We start from the raw sequence: 20,744 nt of genomic DNA on the forward strand, positions 1-20,744 counted from the left end.
TCAAGACTTATTTTCCCGAAGAAGAAGTTGCATTTGTGGGTTAAGATATTTCTGAAGCATACCCTGGTTGGAGAGTATTCTTTGATGGAGCGGTCTTAGTATCAGAATTCGGTCAGCACTATCATATGACGGCTAAACTCTGATTTGATTGCACAAACAACATGGTTGAGTATGAAGTTTGCATCATAGGTCTGAAGATAGCAATTGATATGAACGTTCACGAGTTGTTAGTTATCGGAGATTCAAATTTGCTAATTCACCAGGTTCAAGGAGAATGGGCCGTGAAAAACCCAAATATCACACCGTATGTGCAGTATATACAAAAGTTGTGCAAGAGATTTCGCAAGATTGAATTCAGGCACACTCCCAGGACACGGAATGAGTTAGCCGATGCTCTTCCACCATCACATCAATGATTAAACATCCAGATACAAGTTATATTGATCCAATGGATATAAAGGTAAATGGGCTGTCTATATATTATTCACATGTCAATGCAGAACCAGACGGTTTGCCTTGGTATTTTGACATCAAAAAGTATTTGTAGACCGGGACTTATCATAAGAATGCAACGTTCAACCAGAATAAATCAATTAGCCATATGGCTAACAATTTCTTTCCAAGTGGGGAAATCCTTTATAGGAGGACTCCAGATTTAGGTCTTCTCAGATGTGTTGATGCTAGTGAAGCTGCAAAGCTTTTGGAACAAATACATGCTGGAGTTTTTGGTACTCACATGAATGGACTCACTTTGGTGAGGAAGATCCCCAGGCCGGTTATTTTTGGATGACTATGGAACATGATTGTTGCAAGTTTGTGCAGAAATGTCATAAATGTCAAGTGCATGGTGATTTGATTCGAGTCCCACCTCATGAACTCAATGCTATGAGTTCACCTTGGCCGTTTGTATCTTGGGGCATGGATGTCATTGGTCCAATAGAGCCAGCCACCTCTAACGGACACAGATTCATTTTAGTTGCCATTGACTACTTCACCAAGTGGGTAGAAACAACTTCATATAAGTTGGTGACCAAGAAAGTTGTAGCTGATTTCGCCCGTGACAATTTGATATGTAAATTTAAAGTACCAGAATCTATTATTACTGATAATAGAGTGAATCTTAACAGTCACTTGATGAGAGAGATATGTGAACAATTCAAGATTACTCACCGGAACTCAACCGCCTATCGTCCCCAAATGAATGGAGTTGTAGAAGCCGCCAACAAGAACATAAAGAAGATTCTGAGGAAAATGATTGACAATCATAGAGGTTGGCACGAGATATTGCCATATGCTTTGTTGGGATACAGAACGACTGTCAGAACATCAATTGGAGCTACTTCATACTTGTTAGTATATGGAATAGAAGCAATTATACATGCCGAAGTTGAGATACCTTCATTGAGAATCATCCAAGAAGCTTAATTGAGTGATGTTGATTGGGTTCGCAAGCGGATTGATCAGTTAACATGGATTGATGAGAAAAGAATGGTTGTGGTTTGTCATGGTCAACTGTATTGATAGAGAATATTCGTGTTTTCCACAAGAAAGTAAGAGTCAGGATATTTGAAATTGGTCAGTTGGTTCTCAAACACATTTTCCCTCATCAAGATGAGTGCAAAGGGAAATTTGCACCAAATTGGCAAGGACCCTACATGGTTCGCAAAGTGTAATCCGGAGGTGCCTTGGTTCTGTCGGAGATGGATGGCACCGAATGGCCAAACTGATCAACTCAAATGTTGTTAAGAGATATTATGTGTGAAGTTTCAGTTTGTATTTCTGTCATTTACTTGTAATCATTCTATTTGCTTGTAATCGTTTATGTTTTGAATTTTCTCCCTCTTGTAATGAACTACGTCTGACCTGAATTCTCAAGAATGAGATACGTAGGCGGCCTATGTCGGCCTCGGTCACCCCTTTATCCCCTTTTAATATTTTTCCTTGTCTTTGAACTACGTTCGACCTGAATTCTCAAGAATGAGATACATAGGCGGCCTATGTCAGCCTCGGTTGGTTTCTTTGTAAATTTCTTATTTTTATTAATCCTCGAGAGGGGAAACTATGTTTGACCTGATTTCTGCCTCAACGGGATACATAGGTGCCACAAAGGCTCGGTCATATCTCCCGTAAGATTTCTATTTTTCTGTATAATAGAAACTGGGATAGAATTTTTTAGAGGAGCTCAAAAACTCTCAAGAAGAAGACCTCTCCAACAAGTCAACACTAAAGTTACGTTGAGAATTGCAACTGGGACATAATTTTTTAGAAGATCTCAAAAATTTCATGATTTGTTCATCAACCGTTTAAGATACACCAAGACAATTAACTGGGACACAATTTTTTAAGGATGACCTCAAAAATTTCAATAAGGTTCATTGCAAGTTGGAATGACCTTGAGTACTTCCCAGCAATCAATTAGATAGACCTTGCAGCATCAACTTCAAAGACGTTCACTAAGTTTGACGTGACATGACATTTGGCAGTGACCTTTTCCAAATATTACTTTTAAAAATTTATTTTTCTTAAAACTTTTCTTTCGTGTTTCGATTATTTTACATAAAAAGTTTTGTCTTATCTATTAAAAGGTGGGAGATCGTAGAAATCAACCAGAGATAGCAAGATAAGGAGCAGACAACCGAAGCATCGACACAGATCAGTTCACTTTAAACTAACAATTTTTCTGTGGATGCATGTCTATAAGTTTGCCTCAAGAGCATCATATTCCTCCATCCAATGAACATGGAGAAGTCAAAACGACAAGGAGCTCCCTAAAATTAACATTTTTTTCTGTGGATGTAGGAAAATTTTTTATGCTTCTCATACCAAAAAATTGGGAATATGAGTAGCATTATTTCATTCAAATTCTCAACAAGGCGAGGTCCATGATGAATATGCAATTATGTTCGGAGATGGAACAAACGAAAACCTCAAAAAAAGGAATTTTATTTGTTTTCCAGCAACTAAAGATACTTGGAGGATGTTTATCTGCATCATATTATCAGACATGATAATATTCCTACTCGAAGAGTCATTCATATCGTATTATCAAATGAGATGATAACACTACTCCGAGGATTATTTTTATTGTATTGTTAATTGAGACGTTACCGCATCCCAGAAGATACCCAGAGGATCATCTATGTTGTTCAGTGAAGCATTACCTTCGTTAGGTACTGGGGATGTCATCATCAAAAGTCATGCAGTACAAAAGAAAGAAGTCATGCATTGCAAGAGAAAGAGGCCATGCATAGCAAGAGAAGGAATTCATGCATAACAAGAGAAGAAGGTCATGCATAGCAAGAGAAGAAAGTCATGCATAGCAAGAGAAGGAGGTCATGCATAGCAAGAGAAAGAGATCAAGCATAGCAAGAGAAGAAAGTCACGCATAGCAAGAGAAGGAGGTCATGCCTAGCAAGAGAAAGAAGTCATACATAGCAAGAGAATGAGATCATATGTCACAAGAGAAGGAAATCATGCATCGCAGGAGAAAGATTCATATATCGCAAAGAAGGAAGCCATGCATTGTGAGAAAATCAACATCGGCTGCATCATTTTCATTTGCTAGAACAATATCAAGAGAACCATCAAAAACAATATCAAGAGAACTATCAAAAATGACATCAAGAGAACCATCAACATCGACATCAAAAGAACCATTAACGACGACGTCAAGAGAGCTATCAACATAATACATCAGCCTATTTTATTACTTCAACATCAAAGAAAGAGTACATCGAAGATTATATTGCAAATATGAGACACAAACTTTATTTGTTTTACGTCAAACCCGATGAAGTTAACGTCAAATGTTCAAGGGGAGAAATTAAGTGTCAACACAGTAAAAGACACTATCTCTCCATTTGAATTGCATTTTTATGCCAATGAGTTTTATCTCAGTCTTGGTCGAGAGCATATGAGATGATGAATTCTCAAAACAAACCACGGGTGCGAACGACATCATAAAGGATGCAGCACAACGTGAAACTCTTTCTTAGTAGTGAATTGGGACATAGTCCAAAGAGGAGTGCTATACTCTTAGGACGCGAGCAAAAGAACGAATTCCACCACAATCAAACCACACCTCTATCAGAAGGCATGTGGGTTTATCTTTGGGTTTGTCGGTTTCAGTTTCGCATTCAGAAATTTTTGGTCTCTACCGGAAGCAACTTTCCAATCTGAGTGACAATGCACCATGAGCTTTGGAAATTATGTCCGTGTAAGTTCTTAATTATGGGTGTGAAGTGCGCCACATTCATGGCTAATGGGTTGCAATCCTCCTTTTCATACTCGACTTGCTTTGTCATTTTTCCAGAACCAAAGGTTATCTTCCATAATAGATTTCATTTTCAACCGATTGAGTTGAACTACAAACAGCATGATTCCCTAAATTGAGGGATATGTAGGCGGGATATGTATTGAAACTCGACTGTATTCCAACATTCCCTCTCAAATCTTATTCCCGAGCATTCTGGTATCTTCATAGTCCGATGTCAGAATGACTTTGGAATTCTTTCAAAATAGTGTGTGAATCGAGTGTATCGAACTACAAGTGGCATGAATTCTCTTATTGCCAAGATATGTAGAAAACCCATTTCCAGGATTCGGCCATAATTCCTAAAGTCTGTACCAAAAACCTTTTTTCAAAAAGGATGAAAATGTGGTCGGTCAAAATTGGATTTATCAATTTCAATTTGCTCGAATTTCTTGCATTAATACAAGTAAAATGAGGGACAGTTGTTGACACCCAATTTTGACCCTCCCCGATAGAAATTAATTTTTGAGCTTCTCAAATTCCAAATGATTTGAAATAATTGGTTTTTATAAAGTTCAAAATATTTTTTTAGGTTACTTTCAAGTAATTTTAGCATCCTTAAAATTCTTAAGTAATATATATATATATATATATATATATATATATATATATATATATAATTATCGTATTTTATAAACATTTTGAAAATCATCTCAAAAAGATTTTAATTTTAGTAAGTATTTTATAAAATTAGTTTAGTTTAAGTTTTGGTTATAATTTTAAATCGTTAGTTTACAATTAAGTTAATTATTTTATTTTGTTAAGATTAAGAAGCTCGTTAATTAATTAACATTAATTCATCTTATTTAGTTTTTAGCCGAATTTATTAATTTAACTAAATTTAGCTATTGCTTAAACTCCGAAATCTAACCAATCTAATTTTATCCCTAACCCTTTTAAAAGGACCAAAAATTGGGGCCTTTCTTCAAATTTTCAGTAACCCAGGCCCATTTTCTTTCCCATTAGCCAATTTCCAGCAACACCATACTCACAGCAATTCCAAACCAAGCCCAATTTCCCCTCTAACTTGGCCCAATCCATTTTTTTACCTCAACAAAGTGACCCAGAACAACAAGTTCAGCGTGTGTACAAAGCAAACCCAAGCCCTTGTACACATATTTCTCTTTCACGCGTCAAACGACCACAGCACGCAGCTCACAATTCACGACGTCAAATAGACAGAAAGCGATCCCAACGTCTCCAAAGATAGAGGACGCATCTCCTTCCTCAGGCTAGTATGATCTTGTACAACTTTTCTGCGATTCCAGCTGATGTTTCGTCCTCTCTAGTGCGAGATGATGCCACATCAAGCACAAGGACGAGAGAGTCGATCAAGAGCGTCCATCTCCCGTTTCCTCTTCCGAAATGGGGTGAAATTTTAGTAAAAGGGTGTCTCCCCTGAATTGTGAAAGGTTTTTGGAGTTTGAATTTCGAAATGGGTTCAATTCCTATCCGGATTTCGTCTGTTTTCTCCCCAAGGTTGGAACCCTAGAAATCCCCTATAAGTACTTTTTTCCTCTTTAGTGTTAGGGGGTTGAAAGATAGAGGTTGAGATTATTATTTTTTTGGCAATAATCTACAGAGAAAAAAATCACCGAGCTACCTCATTCATATCAGAAAAATACATCCTAAACATATACTTTCTTTCCTCAATTGTGGGTTGCATGGAACCTGCCGAATTCCTGAAGTTCGAAGTTGGTATCGAAGTCGCTCCAAGTTTGTCCTCGTCTCCATTCGCTGCCCGTAAAGAGGTAAATCCTTTCTTGTTTTCGATTAAATCTCGTTTCTCCTATGTTGTTCTTTTTATGATGTGTTATGGGTTGTGTATTGCATTCCCGTTCATGTGTTAACTTTGTTTTGGTTTCCATATGTTAGGACTTGGTTAATGAGTTTTAGCTAGTAATATCTTTTCTTTCTATATGAGTAAATATCTGTGTATAAATTCTGTTTGGAGTTGGTTTGGCGTTATTTGCCAGCATGTTCGGTCCCTTCTGACTTAACCATGATTTCTTCACGATTTGCTTCTCTTATGTCGTATTTCCTCGTCCTTTAGTTTTGGTCAAATGAGAAAAAGGATTTAGTCATCTAAATGGTATAGTTTCTGCTTATCTGAAAGAATATGAGATTCTGTTGTTTTGTCTTGTATCATTATCTGTTCCATCTTGTCTTTTATGAATCAGTAGTTTTCGTTTTAGTTCTTTTGTGTGTCTATGTTTGTGTTTCTTCATAATCGATATTTGTTTCAAGCTTTAAGTTGTTGATAACCTGTTAGAGTATAATTTTGAGTCCATTTCAGCGGTTGTTGCTTCAAGATGAGTTCTAAATCTGTGATTCTTCTTAATCTTAATTCGAAGATGTGTATGCGTTCAACTTAAGGCTAATCTAGTTCCTGGTTGTTGCATTTAAATGTCAGTTGCTCATTATCCCCTCTTAAATTGAATTTTAGGCCTAGCATGGTTTTGGGTTTAATGGTTTAGCGTTTCTAGCATATGTGTGATAGCATATTGGTCTTTGCTTATGTGATCTCTCTAAGCGTTTTGAGTAAAATTGGAGCCAAAATTTGGTTTAATATCCAAGTATAGCTTTCCTGGTTGTAACCTCTGTTTTGAAGCAAAGAAAAAGTCAGGTTATGCCTAATTGCTTTTCAATAATGTGTAAGAAAAAAAATGAGATTTTATAAGAACCCGTGTGCCAAGTTGTGTTGTCAAATTTTACTATCTTTTCTACTTGAGAATGAAGATTTTATTGTAAGTAGTCTACTGTCAACATATATAGTTATTCATTTGAGCAAAGCTAATAACAATTGTGTATTATTTCAGTAGCTAGTGTCAAGAATGCCTCTCTGTTTGTTATTGTTTACTACATTTGTGTTATATTGCCTGTTGGAGCAAATATGTTAGAAGCCTTTCTTAGTATAATAGGCAGTGATGCTATATTGTTAATTAATTTAATAAAATGTGATTTCTTATTGTTATGTCTCTGTGAAATCTATACATCGATAATAGTTTTCTTCTGTTTTAAATCTTCTATCTTGCCTCCTCTTAAGTTAAAGTCATGTCTTAATTATTTCTTTACTATGTATGCTAACGTCGTCTTCTCTTTCTCTGTTGTATGTAAACCCCCCTTTGAGTCCATGACAAATTTCTCTTTCTTGCATTTCTGAGTCGAGCCATAAAGGCTCTATTTTTATCATTTGAGTCAGTCAGTCCATCAAAAGAAGAATTACAAATTGAAAGCATATGGAAAGGTCTAAAAAAAAAACCCAAAAGGGCCAATATATATGTTTTATAAATGGGTATACAGTCAAAAATATACAACATACAGGCTCAAATGGTGATACGTATTCTGAAAAATGCAGAAGCAAGGCCCAAAATCAAGACACATGATTTGCAAATGCAAAATTGGCCCAAAAGCCTTAAACAATTTCAGCAGGTCCAGAGGGCTAATGGGCTGACACCATGATTGTAGGCAAAGTTGTAGACTTAGGACAGGTGGGCCAAAAGGCCAATTTAATTGGGTTTGGGCCAAAAGTCCAAGTCCAATTATTTCTTTTCCCTCTATTATTATTTATATTGTGTTGTTTGACTAACTTTATTTATTATATGGTTTAATTTAATTAAATTTTCAAAGATAGCCATTTCACTTTTTTTTCTTTATATATTCAAATTAAAATATTTATATTTTATACTTAGCTTTATTTTTATTATTCGTCTTGTCACTATTATTTCTCTTTAGAAAAATTCCCCTTTAGTTCATTTTCCCTTAAGATAATTAAAATGACAATAATAATAATAATAAAATATTAATAATATAATTTAAAAAATGAGTCTTTTACTTAGTTCTTATTTTCTCAAAATTAGTCAAAGTCATTTTAGTCAAATCGCCGGTCAACCGCAAGTTAGCGGACATTTCGAGGGCCTAACACCTTCTCGTAATGTACATTGAACTCGAACCCTTTTTGTTTTCAACTCGTAATGTACATTGAACTCGAACCCTTTTTGTTTTCAACTGATTTTATCTCTTTAAGTCTTTTGAAAACCTTAAGTTTTTTTCTTGATTTTTACTAAAAAAATTAAGTGGCGACTATGTTCTTTTGGAAATTCGATTTCTCTTAAATCATAAGTTTAATCGATTTTTTGAAAATAAGTCATTTTTCTTTTATTTATATTTTCGAGTAAAACATCAGTTAAACGAAATTATTAGTCTTAATGATACCAATACAAAATATGATATTTATTTAGTATCAGTTAAACAAAAATTATCAGCCTTAATGAATAGGGGTATGGGTTGTAATTATTTATGAGAGAATGGTTATTTCAAAAATTACTTTGGGTTCGAATATAAACTCGTAATTATTTTAAATTTTATGATCCATTTATGTATAGTCTTCCCTATCTTTTACTTATGACCTCGTTTTCTCTAATAGACTGATGAATAGCATATGGAGAAGTGTATCCTTTAATTTTTATCGTATATAAAAAAATAGTTTCAAATATATAAATTACTTATGATAAATATAATTATATTTTTATTTACATTTAAAAATAGCCAAAAGACAGAGAAAATATATAATGACTATACATTTGAAAAGTTGATATAACTTACTTATACATGAGATATACACTGACTATACATTATGATACACTCGAAAAGTTGAATATAACTTACTTATACATGAGATATACACTTACTATACATTATGATACACTCAAAAGGTTGAATATAACTTACTTATACATGAAATATACACTGACTATACATTCTGATACACTCAAAAAGCTAAATATAGTTTAAATGTACATGAAGTATACACTGACTATATATTATAATACACTCAAAACTGAATGTAATTTAGCCATACATGAAGTAAACATTGAATAATCAATTCCGACCAACTCAAAATCTCCTCTAAATAGTCTCAAATTTTAGATATGAAATCTTCTCAATATATTGAGTCTTTTGCTATATAATTTATCCATAGTATTGATTAACTATCACTTTATTTAACAGGATAGCACCAACACAGTTAAAAGAGTTAACGTACTAATTACAAAATCTATTGCGCAAACGATTTTAGTAGACTGAGTATCTCTCTTTAAGATACTAATATCTTGTAGACAATACGTAATAAATTGATTACTGACACTTGAACAAGGTGACCATTAAGAATAAGTATCTTTCGGCATGCATTGATGATCATTTTGACTAGTTATAAGGTGCCACAATCTTCTCTAAGATTGTTTTGAAATCTGAATACCACTTGGTTGAAAATTAGGGCTCTAGACATCCCTAAAACATCGTTTAGTACTCGATATGAATATAATGAATTTCTAGTTATGTCCTTTGGACCAAGTTAATAAGTGTAATGTTTAAATAATAGGGATAATTGTACATAATGGCAAACTTTTAATGTAAAATAAATACAGTAGCTACCGTTTCATTTATTTCCTTTAAGGAGCAAAGTTTCCGTCAGTTTGCTATTTAATGGCCCCACCGAATTGTATAAGTAAAAAAAAAAAATTCACGTTATTCTCTTCCTTTTATACAATATCTTCTTCTTGTTGATATCTCTTTTTTCCTTCAATTTCTCCCAAATTTTCTCCCCAAAATTAGTTTGAAATTTCAAATCTCCACCAGCATCGCGGTTTCAAAATCCATTCAAAAATTTCAGGTACCGCCAAAACTTATCTCAATCGATTACTTTTAATTTTTGTCTATTTTTTTTCAATTTTTTCAAGCTATTTTTCACATCAGTTCATAATCCATACAGTGTTTTCCTTCAAACAATGGATGCCCAATCTCCATCTAAAAGATTCACAAGAGGTATACCCTTGCATGTCGAAAATAGTGTTGAACGCCCATCTTTTTCCTTGGGTTTAACTCAGGATTTTGGGGAGGTTTCAGGTTCAATGTCCAAATCCAACACAATGCAAGAGATCAAATCCAAATTGAAAAATAACCCAATCAGATTGGAGGGAATGAGTGCGAAATCGAAGCAATCCAACATCAAAATTGTGGAGGGAGGTAAGAAAGATCAGTCTGCTGCTGGGTCAAGTAAAAAAAGGAAAGAAAAAACAACTAATTATACAGAAGANCACAAATTCAAAATAATCAACAAGTTCATCCAGAAAATTTCCAGATCACAAATTTCCAGATCACAAATTATTGTAGATTGTTAAACTCTATTTCGAACAAAATATACACCTCTCAATATACATTCAACTTAAATTGATGATAGTTAAAAAGGAAATCTGATTTTGAATACATGTTGAACACCATCTTCGACCTAAAAAAGCAAAATCAGAGTATGTTTTCGTCATGAAATTACCTCCTATTGCTATCTCTACAGTCCAATGATCTCGATTTTTTGTGTAGTACCGTCAATTGCTTGATCAATTTTCTGAATTGAGTTACAGTGGAGTTCTTACTGTTGAAGACGACGAAGAAGGAAGGGAATTCGAATGGAACAGAACGTGCGTGACTTCAGTGATTTTTTTCCTTTTTTTTCTAACCGAAATTAACGCCCTTTTCTTTTTAAAACTATCAAAATGTATAAAAAAAATAAAAATTGACAAGCGAATATACAGAAAGAANAAAATTAGGGCTCTAGACATCCCTAAAACATCGTTTAGTACTCGATATGAATATTATGAATTTCTAGTTATGTCCTTTGGACCAAGTTAATAAGTGCAATGTTTAAATAATATGCCTATAAAAAAAGATAAAAGTTAACCATTTGAGAGTCTTATTAAATTATTCACAAGTCTTATCGAATTGACTAACCTTATTTTGTTCATAAGTTATAACAAGTAGGCCATATATTTCACAATGAAATGGAGGAAATACAAAAAGTTATAATCATTCTATACAAAGAAATTCAAGTACTATTGTCAACAATGTCACGATAATATCAACAAAATGTCCAATTTAATCACAAATTTTTCATTGATCAATCAACCACAACTAGCTTTTGATATTCTTCACCAGAAATTGCTGCTTCCATTATATCTTCAGGATTAAAGTCCCTTTCTTCCATAAACAACGTAAGCAAATTCTTCGAAAAACCACTCACAAGTGCAACTCCTTTCTGGTTTGCTTTCACTGGTAGCTCTCGAATTTCTAAAATTCCAAAACACAATCTCAGGTACACGATTTTCGTAACCATTCATCTTAAATTTCCTAACAATCGTCTCATAATCTGTTTCCCATGGATTCCTCGAGGCTTGATCAAACTCCATGTCACTGAATACAAACATTTTTTTGATCATTTCATCCTCTTTTAAACTCCCTTCAACATCCACTTTTAGTATTAGATCAAACACCTTTTGAAAATCAGTATTCATTCCCCATTCCATTTTTCTCACAAACTCGACTTTAGAAATCAAACTCTCCCCTTCGACTATTTGAAGGGTCGGGTTGTTACTGAAGCTTATCAGCTTACCTTTCCATGGCTCTACACTCAGCTCCGAAACGAGGACTCCTAATGCCACGGACACTTCCATTGGAGTACCCGTCATACTACCAGATACATCACAAATAGCAAGACAATTTTTCAACTTCCCCTTTTTCGACAAGTCATCAACTATTCTCTTCCATTGCAATTCAGCAACTTGACCTCCATCATCTGTGTCGTTTAGTGCTCCGATTATCTGATGAGGCAGCAATGCACCAGCAACAATCTTAGCCTTCCCATGTTTCACTTTCTCAAGATACTCTTTAAATCTGTCCTCATCATATTTCATGAATTTTTCTTTGTATATCTTCATAGCAACTGATGCTACTCTATTGTAAGGTATCGAACCCCAATCTTTTCGCCCTATATAAACCTCTGGCAACTCTAATGCAGCACGTAAAGGAACGAGAACTTGCTTCCTCAATCGATCCCTCACTCTATGCGCGTAATGTGCAACTTCAATCCCTTCGTATTCAGGACACAATTCTCTTGGAAACTGTAACATCTCGCAACTACAAAGAACTAGAAAGAAATTTAAAATCTGGTAATAGTCATTTTTGGAAAGTATAAGGAAATCTGAAAATTTTAAGTTAAAGTGAGTTTTTGGTCAACTTCAAACGACCATAACTCAGCTCAGGATGAGTCAGATATAGTTCCAGATATGGTTGGAAAAAATCTCTTAGAATGGTCTTTCCAACGCCGCCAAGTTTGCGCGATTCCGAGTTTGTATGAGTAAGTTATTCCCTTTGGAAGTTGGTATGTTGGATTAAGGAACTAATCCAGGTTTTGGAAGGGTAAATTAGTCTTTTCCTTACCTAATTATTCTAATTCATTTTTAGGAGTTAATTGGGGTAAAACAACATTAATGGTCAGTCTAGAAAAGTTAGAGTTCATGCTAGGGCTTGGAGAAAAGAGAAAGGAGGAGAAAAGAGAAGAGAAATCAAGAATCGCCAAGAAACGTTCGAGCTTTGCGTGTGGATTTCGTCAAGGGTGATCCCTACACGGTATGTGAGACTACATAGTGTTGGGTTAGTTCACCCACACACCAAACATGATTTAATTCAGCGAATTTAAGTCTTTGAGAGTTTAGAAATTGAGTAATTGATGAACATTGTTGAAAGTTTCGTTGAATTCTTGTAAGTTGTGTTGTTGAAGTTTCTTGATGATTTGATTCATGTTTTCGGGTGTAATTTCGAGTTGAATCTATTGTATATTGAGGGTATTAATGATTCTAAGTGTTTGGGGGAAAGAACCATTGAAGTTTAGAGGGTTTAGAGGTGAAAAACGAGCAAGAAAAGTCGTCAAACACCTGGGAAAAGGGGTGGGGCGTCGCGCCAGCCAACGCGCCCCAAAAGGGTCTCTGACATTTACCCCTTAGGGCGATGCGCCAGCCAGAGTGCCCCAACATGTTCTCTGAAGTTTGAGGGCTGGCGCCCCACGCCTCTCAGAGCGCCAAGGACGCCAGTTCTCCCCATTCGTTCCCCACCTTTTAGTACTTGTTCCCTANGGTGCATGTTTTTGAGAGAAATTGAGGGTAGCTCAAAAGATGCAATCCTGATACATGTGAATGGCACCACTTTGCGATTCACCATTCATGACTTTGCTATAATAACTGGGTTAAAATGTTCAGACAATGAGAAGGATTTTGTCTTTAATACCGAAGAACCAAACAGAATGATTCTTCAGTATTTTGGAGTCGAAAAAGCCATCACCAAGAGTCAGTTGGTTGAAAAGTTTGATAATAAGGTTTGGGGGGATAATGATGATGATGCGATGAAGTTTGCTATATTGTTTTATATACATTCATTCATCCTTTCGGAAGAACCAACCAGTACTGTTATTGATAGGAAAGACTTTGATTTGGTTGAATCGGGCAGATACATTGACTACCCATGGGGTAAAAAGGCTTTTGACCTGCTGATTCTGCATTTGCACACTAAGATCAAACACGATGGGAAGTATTTCAGGTTGTATGGTTTCCCACTTGCTTTGCAAGTGTGGTTTTATGAATGTTGTTCGAATTTTGATGAGGAAATTGATGTTAAGGTATCTCATCACATCCCTAGGATACTTAACTGGAAGACAAAAAAAGATTTCCCTCGTCTAAGCTATTTTGCTAAGGGCATGTTCAGAGACGACAACAATCCGGTACGCACTGTACAAACTTATGTATAATATATTATCTGTATAAATATAGTATACATATATAACTGTATAAATATACAAATGTATAAATATATGTATTAGTTTGTGCTATAGAAAACTATATGTATAAATTTGCTCCATGTATTATTATTTATACAAGTTTTTGACAATGTATAAATATACCTATAAGTATGTGAACTTTATAAACATAAGCTCATTTGTATATATAAGCTTATAAACTGTATAATTATACATATAAGTTTGTCTAATGTATATATATATATAAACTGTATATATGTTTTCACAATTGATTAAGTAAACATTTTGTATAATGAATATGTCAATATGAACATGTCTATATTTTGCAGCTTGTTTTTAAGAATATAACTCCAACTCCAATGGAACTCAAGATTCTTGAATTACCTCCTGAGTATGTTCAATCAGATTCATCTCCAACAGAAACAGCAGCTGCAAATGCTTCAGACGATGATTTTCAGGATCCTCCATGTCCAATAAATAACAAGGGAAAAGAAAAAGATGATAGTTGTTTGTCGCCTCCTAAGAAGAAATCAAGGCATACAGTCACTCCTATTCAGAAGAAGACAACACCTAGGGTCATTTCAAAGCAGCCTTGTTTAATAAAGTCTCCCCGACGTGCCAATGTTGCAAAAAGACCTAAGTCACCACTTCCAAAGAGGCATGCCAAAAAACATGCTAATGTTCCATCCTATACAGGCATTAAGCAAAATGTTGAGATTAAATCAAGTGTTCCTATCGAAATACCATCTACCAGCAAGTCACATGATTTCAGTATATTGCGTGATGAGTTTGATCAATTCAAACTCTCGGTATTTATTTTTTAATTGTTTTTATTTATTAAAATTATTNATTAAGCAAAATGTTGAGATTAAATCAAGTGTTCCTATCGAAATACCATCTACCAGCAAGTCACATGATTTCAGTATATCGCGTGATGAGTTTGATCAATTCAAACTCTCGGTATTTATTTTTTAATTGTTTTTATTTATTAAAATTATTTTTAATTTGTATATTTAGCGTTAAAGTTATCTATATATGTCCAATTTCAGATGGAGAAACAGTTTACTGATTTAAGGAACTTCATTGAAAACAACTTCAAAGTTGTGTTGGATTCTATCAAATCAAAGAATGCGGAAGATAAGGTTTGTTAATATAGATCAATACATATATATTATACATAATTATGATAAATATACATTTAATATTTTTCTTTCAGGGTGATGGTGTAGAAGTTACAGATAAAGTGCCAGTCGATGTCGTTCAATCCGAAGAACCTTCTCAACATTTACCTTCTGAATTGAACTGTCAATCTGTTTTTAATGATCTAAATGATCAAGAGGTATTATACCTATTTTATCTTGTTCCTTATTTAAACTTTTATGGTCTTTTGTATATAATGTATATTTTCTTAAAAAATCTGCAGAAGGTTGTTCGAGTATCAGTCCCATCATCTACTCCAGATGTTAGTATTCACCAGTCAAAATTACACTCTCCAGCTGGACAGTCAGCATTTAGCCCTTTAGTTCAACAATTCAGTAATCCCGAGCCACAGGTAATTTATTTCTTTTGTGTTATAAACAACATTATCAATTGTTATATACAAATAAACTAACATACATATAGAGTTAAAATGTTTCCAAACAATAAAAATACATATACATATACATGTACATGTATGTGTAAAGATATTATTATTATACATATACAACTAAGTAACTGTCCAAATGTATAATTATCTATTGTATAATTTAATAGCAATATTCAATTTGTAACAAACTGTATAATAATGTTGAAATAATTATTACTAATATACAAAGTTATATTTGTTGCAGGGTCACAACAATTCTGGAGTTCCAATCAATTTTAAGGTTCAGAACACTTCCAATATTTTTGAGGTTCAAAACAATTCTGAGGTTTGAATTCTTCAATAGCTTTTTTTGTAATTTTGTAATATATAAATATATGTTTATACTTTTATACATAGAAGGAGAATTGTGAAGATGTTCCAATTGAAGTGGTCAAAGAGGGATCTCAATTCATGGATGATCAAACAGACTTCAACAATTCATCTTTTGTATGTTCTTGTCATATTACTTTATAATTGTATATAATCGGATCAATTGTATGTTCTTGTCATATATTTTGTTTATTGTTATATAACAGCAGGATTTGTTGAATGTTATACACGATCAAACTGAAAAGATGGAAAAAGAAGAATTTTCAGATACAAACAAAGCAGGATCAAACATTAATCCAGAAAGAAGCATGGTGTTACATCCTTTGTTAGCTGTGGACGCGCATACACCATTACCAATTCATAGGGAAAGGCGTCCAGGCCCATTCAACACATCGCCTTATGTGACATCATTCGGTTCAGAGTCTGGTACAACAAAATTAACTGTTTACATAGTAATATATATATATCAATAAATGTTAAGTCTTATACAGATTATTTATGTCTTTATACATTTCAGGTAGTTCATCAAGGTTCCATTTCTCGTTTGATTTGAAACATCCATTTGTTGCAATGTCTGATTTGGAGCGTACAACTCTGTATATTCATTTCTGGAAATGGTTAAATGAAGGGCTGCTTGTTAGACACAACACAAAGTAAATCATTTAGTAATTGTTAAATATAGAGATTTAATTTTATATGTGTATATTTGTATAAATTTGTCTTTTTATTGTTATTTTGTTAGGAATGGCAAAAAAGAGCGATACAAAAAGAACAAGTCTGTCTTACAAATGTGGTTTCATTTTGGAATTGTCACAGTCCAAAACAAGAACTGGTTCTATAGGCTTGCATACAAAAATCAATTGCTTGATGACTCGGTAAGCTTTACATTATTTATTTCATTATACAGTTGACATGTTCTGTATAAATGAACTTTTTATATAATGTTATTTGTGTTATATACATTTACTGTTTCTCTATAGATTTTTTGTGCTGATTCATACATAACAACCTTTACTGTTTTGATAAATCTGAGTTTGTTGTTTGTGGGTCATTGTACTGTATAATCATTATTTTTACATTGTCTTATTGTTGTGTTGATTCATGTCTTATACTGGTTGCTTATAAAATTGTGGTTGTATAAATGTATAATTTATATCTTCTTATTTTTACAGCACGTAGATGTCATTTTGTATTATATACGCAAAAGAGCCAAGTACTCCGACACCAATGCATTCAGTTTTATCACTGTCGATTGCAATTTCAGTAATCTGATTACCAATGTCTGGGATGCTTATTATAATTTTGAAAGTAATATTAACAAGGAAAGTACAGAGGAGTCGATTATTGAGTATATTAACGGATACAGAATGCATGTTGCTAGACCTTGGCATACAGTTGATAACATCCTCATTCCTGTTAACATCAAGGAGATCTTTCATTGGATTTTGATCGTTGTGTCTATTAATGATAGATCTATACAGATCTATGATTCTCTTAGGGGTGGTGCCCTACACGATTCGTCAGTTGAGAATGAGATCAAGAAATATGCACAACTTGTTCCCATGTATTTATCTAAGTCTGATTTTTATGGGAAGAAAGGCATTGACATATCTTCACACCCAAAGTACAAGTCCCACTCTGAATGTGACTCTTTTGAAATGATTTATGTCAATGATATACCACAACAAGATGCAGGAAGCCTGTAAGTTTTATTATGGTTATTTTTATTCAAATAGTTATTGTTAATTTTATACTGACCATAAAATTGGATGTGTTTTATTTTCAGCGATTGTGGACTATATGTTGCTGCTTATGCAGACCATATCAGTAATGGAAATGTGGTTCCAAATTCCTTCGATTCAGAGTTCACATGTATTCAATATGCTTCTTTATTTTGGAACTATGGGGTGCAAAAGATCCAAGCCGATGCCACTAATGACAGTGAGGCACCAGAAAGGCCAACCAGGATTCATAGGGATTGTGATAGTAGTGAAAAGATCACAATTAATTAGAACAGTACTAAATTTCTGGTTTTTTTTTTTGAATATGCAAATGACATGCATAACAACCTTTACTGTTTTGAACTTTCAGTTTTTTGATTGTAATATACTCATTTGATCGATTAAGTCTTTTACTTACTTGTTTTTGTTAATTTCATTATATATGCAGTTTAACACTTTAATAATTATACAAACTAAATTATATAATGTATATTTATACATTAACTGTATAAATCTATGTGTATCTTTTATGTTGTGTATATGTATACACTTATTGTTGTGTCAAGTAAAAAAAAAGGGAAAGATAAAACTTACATTTATACATATCACAATGATAAACTGAAGTTGTGGTTTGTGGGTCATTGGACTGTATAATCATGTTTTATATTGAGTGTATAAATATACATTTGTTAGGATTATACAATTTGTTCATAAAGTTTAATTATACAAATCAACTTATACAATGTTTGTTTATACACTAACAGTATAAACCTAAGAGTACATTTAAGTTGAATATATACATCTACATTGTTAGGCTTATAGGATGTTCATAAAGTATAAGTATACAAACCACTTAACTAACAACATCTATTTACAGATTAACTGTATAAATGTCGAAAGTTTATACAATCTTTAATTCCCTTAATTCATTATGAATATACATTTTCTGTTTCAAAAAGGGAAAATCAATATAACTAATACAAATAGAATACAATGTTCAATATCCAGCTTATACAAATATAATAAAACGTTCAATTTAACTTATACATATAGAATTTATGTATATGATGTACAATATATACGCCAACGATAATTCATATTATATACAAGAGCATGAATACAAAATGAAGATAAAAAAGATCACAATTAATAGGACATAACAATTTTATTCCATCATCAACATTCCAGTTCAGAATAACATTCAAGTATCTATAAAATCGAATTTTACACTCAAATATAATCGAAAGAGCTTATTAAACTTCTTGAGGTCTGTTTCTGCATGAACGCCTATTGTGACCTGCAACTCCACATGTGCTACACGTATGCTTCCCTTTGAGACCAAGCAATTCACGTTTTGTTTTTGAACGGGGTTTATTTTTTGGCCTTCCTGGAGGTCTTTTGAATTTTGGAGGCCGGACTTCATCATACATTATGTATTCAGGTATCACCCATTCTGCTACATCAGGCAATGGATAAATTGGTATCTCATAAATCTTCAAAACCGTCTTTGGTTTATACAAATCTGAGCAATATCCATCAGCCACTAGACTTTTCCGCTTTAGTACAGTCCAAGCATGTTCACATGGTATTTCTTCGTATTGAAACCTTCCACAACTGCATGTTTTATTCTTCAAACATACCACAAAACTCCTACCATCATCAGTCACATTGTATATATATTCAGTTGACGGCACAACCTGTTTCATACAAATAGATTTATTTATATGTATAAGTCTATGCAATTGTATATATATTCTATCTGTGTGCATAACTGATTAATTAACACTACATATACATAAAACATACCCTCATTCGTGTGCTCATTGCTTCATTTTCGATCAGTATCTTCTGAAATTTTCCAATCAACGGAGTAAATGTGCAGGCTGCCTCGTGTTTGTTGTCATGATTCCATCTCCCAAACATCAGTCTAACCTCTTCTAGAAAATTAAAAATTGGTAATTCACGTGCAGACACTAATGCAGCATTTATACTCTCTGCAATGTTAGACGTCATAGCCCATCCCCGATGAGTTTCTGCATGACACCTTGACCACTTATCATATCCAGCTAGCTCCAAATACTCTTTGACACCTACATCAACCTTTTCTACAGTATCCATCAACCTATCAAACTCAACTTTACTGCAAGTCTTTGCCATATTATAAAACACAGGACTTAGCTCCTTTGATACCTTCCTAAATTTCTTCTCTACATTACACCACAAGTGCCACATACAAGCATAATGTGGCACGTTTTTATACACTTTTGTGACTGCCTTTATGATGCTCTCATTTCTATCGGAGACTACACACATATTACTCCTTTCCCCATAAGCCTCTCTTAGTTGTACAAAAAACCAAGACCAAGATGCGTCATTTTCTTAATCAATGATACCATAGGCCAGTGGGAAAATATGTCCTACATGTTTATTTACATACAAATTAACATAAAATCAAAAATATACATTCAAAAACACAATGAAACATACCTGCTCCATCCATTGTGCTTGCAGCCACAAATGTTCCATTATACGGTCCTCTTAGGTGACTTCCATCAACAACTATGACAGGCCTGCAATGATCAAAGCCTTGTATACAATTATTCAATGCAACAAAAAGATACAAGAATTCATTTTTGTCTATTTTCTTTAGACGTATATGCGAGCCTGGATATGTAATATCCATCATATACAAGTATGCTGGAAGTTTGCTGTAAGATGCAGCTGTGGTGCCCCTCAATGAAATCAGAGCCTTTTCTTTAGCCCTCCAAGCCAATGAGTAATTTACATCAACTCCCAAATATATCTTTACATCACTCCTAATATCAGAAGGTGTATATTTTCTCTTGTGATCAACAAACTTAGGCTTAACGATCCCACCAATCAACTTGCTTGTTGCATGTTTTTGTGAATACACTTTATCCTTCAAAGGACAAGTATGATCTGTATTAAATGCTCGGATCCTAAACATTCCAGACTTGCTGATATTTGATGCTTTCATCAACCACTCACATTCATCAGAAATACATTCCAGCGTATAACTACATCAGCAAATACAGGACAACATATCAATATACAAATAACTAAAACACCATATACACTAATGTATTTGTTGTATAA

At 33.7% G+C, this 20,744-nt stretch overlaps 4 protein-coding genes and 1 pseudogene across 5 annotated transcripts in view; 2 read left to right on the plus strand and 3 right to left on the minus strand.

The window, feature by feature from the left end:
- LOC125871115 (uncharacterized) overlaps window positions 1-20,744 on the plus strand; it is a 367,917-nt gene that overhangs the window by 238,164 nt on the left and 109,009 nt on the right. The window lies entirely within an intron of this gene.
- On the minus strand, window positions 11,195-12,270 carry LOC125859231 (uncharacterized; annotated as a pseudogene).
- On the plus strand, window positions 13,278-17,918 carry LOC125859240 (uncharacterized). The gene is made up of 12 exons (XM_049538938.1): window positions 13,278-13,811; window positions 14,279-14,758; window positions 14,999-15,091; window positions 15,166-15,288; window positions 15,373-15,501; window positions 15,782-15,862; window positions 15,934-16,023; window positions 16,113-16,332; window positions 16,424-16,559; window positions 16,649-16,781; window positions 17,079-17,608; window positions 17,693-17,918. Exons 1-12 carry the CDS (start codon window positions 13,278-13,280, stop codon window positions 17,916-17,918), a joined length of 2,775 nt encoding a protein of 924 aa, XP_049394895.1.
- Window positions 18,881-19,640, minus strand: LOC125871221 (uncharacterized). Its single transcript, XM_049551822.1, has 2 exons — window positions 19,434-19,640; window positions 18,881-19,324 (listed from the first exon to the last, which is right to left on the minus strand). Exons 1-2 carry the CDS (start codon window positions 19,638-19,640, stop codon window positions 18,881-18,883), a joined length of 651 nt encoding a protein of 216 aa, XP_049407779.1.
- On the minus strand, window positions 19,718-20,625 carry LOC125859249 (uncharacterized). Its single transcript, XM_049538946.1, has 3 exons — window positions 20,115-20,625; window positions 19,818-19,930; window positions 19,718-19,732 (listed from the first exon to the last, which is right to left on the minus strand). Exons 1-3 carry the CDS (start codon window positions 20,623-20,625, stop codon window positions 19,718-19,720), a joined length of 639 nt encoding a protein of 212 aa, XP_049394903.1.

This window comes from Solanum stenotomum, chromosome 1, assembly GCF_019186545.1.
Source record: "Solanum stenotomum isolate F172 chromosome 1, ASM1918654v1, whole genome shotgun sequence".
Classification (NCBI taxonomy): domain Eukaryota; kingdom Viridiplantae; phylum Streptophyta; class Magnoliopsida; order Solanales; family Solanaceae; genus Solanum; species Solanum stenotomum.